This window comes from Stomoxys calcitrans, chromosome 2 (assembly GCF_963082655.1).
Source record: "Stomoxys calcitrans chromosome 2, idStoCalc2.1, whole genome shotgun sequence".
NCBI lineage: Eukaryota > Metazoa > Arthropoda > Insecta > Diptera > Muscidae > Stomoxys > Stomoxys calcitrans.
The window spans coordinates 55626395-55629480 of NC_081553.1; the positions used below are offsets into that span (position 1 = coordinate 55626395).

General features: G+C 40.7%; 1 protein-coding gene across 1 annotated transcript; it reads left to right on the top strand.

Annotated features, from left to right (window-relative positions):
- Positions 1–960: 960 nt before the first annotated feature.
- Positions 961–3086, top strand: LOC106096224 (endothelin-converting enzyme 1). Its single transcript, XM_013263868.2, has one exon. The coding sequence runs from the start codon at positions 1013–1015 to the stop codon at positions 3077–3079; it is 2067 nt and encodes a 688-aa protein (XP_013119322.2). The 5' UTR covers positions 961–1012; the 3' UTR covers positions 3080–3086.

Consider the following 3086-nt stretch of genomic DNA (forward strand, 5'->3'; position numbering starts at 1 on the left):
AAAACCGGGTACTATGTAAATACCGGGTTCTATATAGATACCATACACTTCATTAATTCCGGGTTCTACATTTATACCGGGTACTATATAAATACCTGGTACTATACAAATACAGGGTACTTCATTAATTCCGGGTACTATATAAATAATGGTTACTATATAAATACCGGGTACTATATAAAAACCGGGTACTGTAAAAGTACTGGGGACTATATAAATACCCGGTACTTCATTAATTCCGGGTACTATATAAATACTGGGTACTATAAAAATCCCGGGTACTACATATATACCGGGTACTATATAAATACCGGGTACTATATAAATACCGGGTACTATATAAATACCGGGTACTATATAAGTACCAGATACTATCTAAATACCGGGTACTATATAAATACCGGGTACTATATAAATACCGGGTACTATATAAATACCGGGTACTATATAAATGCCGGATACTCTATAAATACCGGGTACTATATAAATATTATAACGAGTTATATAAATACCGATACTACATAAATACCGGGTACTATATAAATAATGCATACATCATACACAAATACATAATCTTCGATTTTTTTAATTAAATGTGGTGTTTAATTTCAGCATAGTTCTCATATTCCTATCACCGTACCATTCTATATACCGTAAACCATATGGAGAAAAATGCAAATTTAAGTTTCTATTCAAATTAATTGCATTGACCTTTCGCTATTTTTTTTTTCTCAAAAACCATTAAAAATAGCTTCGTTTCCTTCAGCTCTAATAGCAATGCCCATAAACACCTTAGCAGGCACGCACACTCTTATCATTTAGGATGAGAGTTTTGGCATAATCTTTATTACAAAAAAATCTATTTGTGTTATAAATTAGCTTTGTGATAAGCTTAAGGCCAAAGTGACAGGGACGACAAATGAAGTTTCATTATCGCCATTTCGAAATTAAATTTTTCAGTCGGTAGCCGGCTTTTCAAAAGAAAAGCACTTAGTTGTGGTATAGGAGAACAATGGAAAAATTAACGAAACGCATATTCGCAGCATATGCCCTGTTGGCTGTTTTGGCTATGTGCTTTCAACATGGGTCTACACTTTCGATAGCTGAACTGAAGCCTGAAACACCAGTGGAGGCCGTTCGTCAGGCCATATCGCAGCAAATAGCGAAATACATGAACTTATCTGTGGATCCTTGTGAGAACTTCTACGAATACAGCTGCGGTAATTTTGCCCAATACAATCCGGTCACTGCTGAAAATCCTGCTGTTGGCATTGGTGAATTGCTGGCTAAAACCATGGAGGCCCGCATTACGCAGGAGCTGGAAAGCGATGACGAAAGCGACTCAGATGCCATTAAGAACGTGAGGAAATTTTATCAAAGCTGTCTGGGAGTACAGACAGCGAAGCAGTTTTATATTGACAGCATGTTGGAACAGATTGAAGAGTTGGGAGACATGCCCTTATTGGAAGGGGAATTTTGGAATAGCGAAAACTTCGATTGGAGGGAGACTGTCTACGAGATGATTCGTGAGTCAGGTTTGCCCAACATTTTCGAAGTTCGAGTAATGGCTAACTTTCACAACAATTCGGAGAATCGTATTTTTGTTGGCCAGCCCGTGTTGGTGGACAGAGATGAGATATTGGCCCGTGATCGAGACAATTACGTAGAGGCAATTAGTTCATGGTTTCAGGCGTATTTGCAAGTCGAAGACGAGGAACTGGCTCTTGAAACTGCAAAAGAAGTTTTTGATTTCGACATAGCCTTGGCTCAAGGTATGTTGGATGAGCGTGGAGGAGCTCAACGCTTCGATGCCTATTTCCCGGCAGACAGTTACCTAACGGAGGGCGATGAGATCCACGAACTGGTCAAGGATGTTATGGGTGAACCCATAAGCCTTGACATGATTATGGTGCAAAGGGATTATGTGGACCATACCAGAGATCTGCTGAGAAAAACCCCCAACGAAACTATAGCGAATTATGTCTATTACACTTATCTCTATGAATATTTCTTTCAAACCCAAGGCGAAGAAGATCACCAAGTCCAGGAATACTGCGTGGCTCAGACCCGAAAGTATTTCTACAAGCTTTTGGATAATTTGATTTATCGTAAATATTTTACCCACGATGCGGAAAATATGCTGTACGATATGTGGCGTCAATTTAAACTCGCCTTTCGCAATATTTTGATATCTCCTCGATTGGATTGGATTCAAGGCGAAACCAAACGAAATGCCATTGAAAAGTTGAAGTACATGAAATTGAAAATTCTTTCCTATGAAGATCAGCCAGAGATTGCCACCGAAATTGGCCAACTTGAATTAAGTGACTCGCACTATACGGCAAACATCCATAAAATATTATTGGCCTATGGCGAAAAGGCTAGAGACTTGTGGCATAAACCGCCTCGAGGTGTGGAAATTGGAGTAGAGGCCAGCAACACAGCCACCTACGATCCGTTCATGAATGTCGTTCAGGTTCCCATTGGCTTCATGCAACCCTTTTACACCTGGTCCAGCTCGTATCCCGCAGCCTACAATTTTGGTTTTCTTGGCTATTTCATAGCTCACGAAATTGTCCATGGTTTCGATGATACAGGCCGTCACTATGATGCTCATGGCAATGCTCGACCTTGGTGGGATGATGAAACCGATCGCCAGTTCCGTCAACGCACTCCATGTTTTGTTAATCAATTTCAGAATTTAATGTACGAGGGACAACATTTGGCCAAAATGGAATCGCAAGCGGAAAACATTGCCGATGCCAGTGGCATACGTTTGGCCTTTGAGGCCTATATGAATTGGTATCACAAAGGCACGCTTAAGGGTCATTCCATGGCCAAGGAGTCTTTGCCGAATTTTAGCCAATTCACACACAAGCAATTGTTCTTCATAAGCTATGGTCAGGTGTGGTGCTCCAACTATGATCCCTCTGTGGTGGCCATGCAGCTTGCCGACACCCATACGCCCAATAAGCTGAGAGACATCGGTCCCCTGGCTGATTACGATGAGTTTGCTATAGCTTTCAATTGTCCTGTGGGCACTTTCATGAATCCGCAGGAAAAGTGCATTATATATTAAAAAGGAA

What these genes read in the sequence shown, in the direction of transcription:
- LOC106096224 (XM_013263868.2), top strand. Translation starts at nt 1,013, where the DNA reads ATGGAAAAATTAACGAAACGCATATTCGCAGCATATGCCCTGTTGGCT.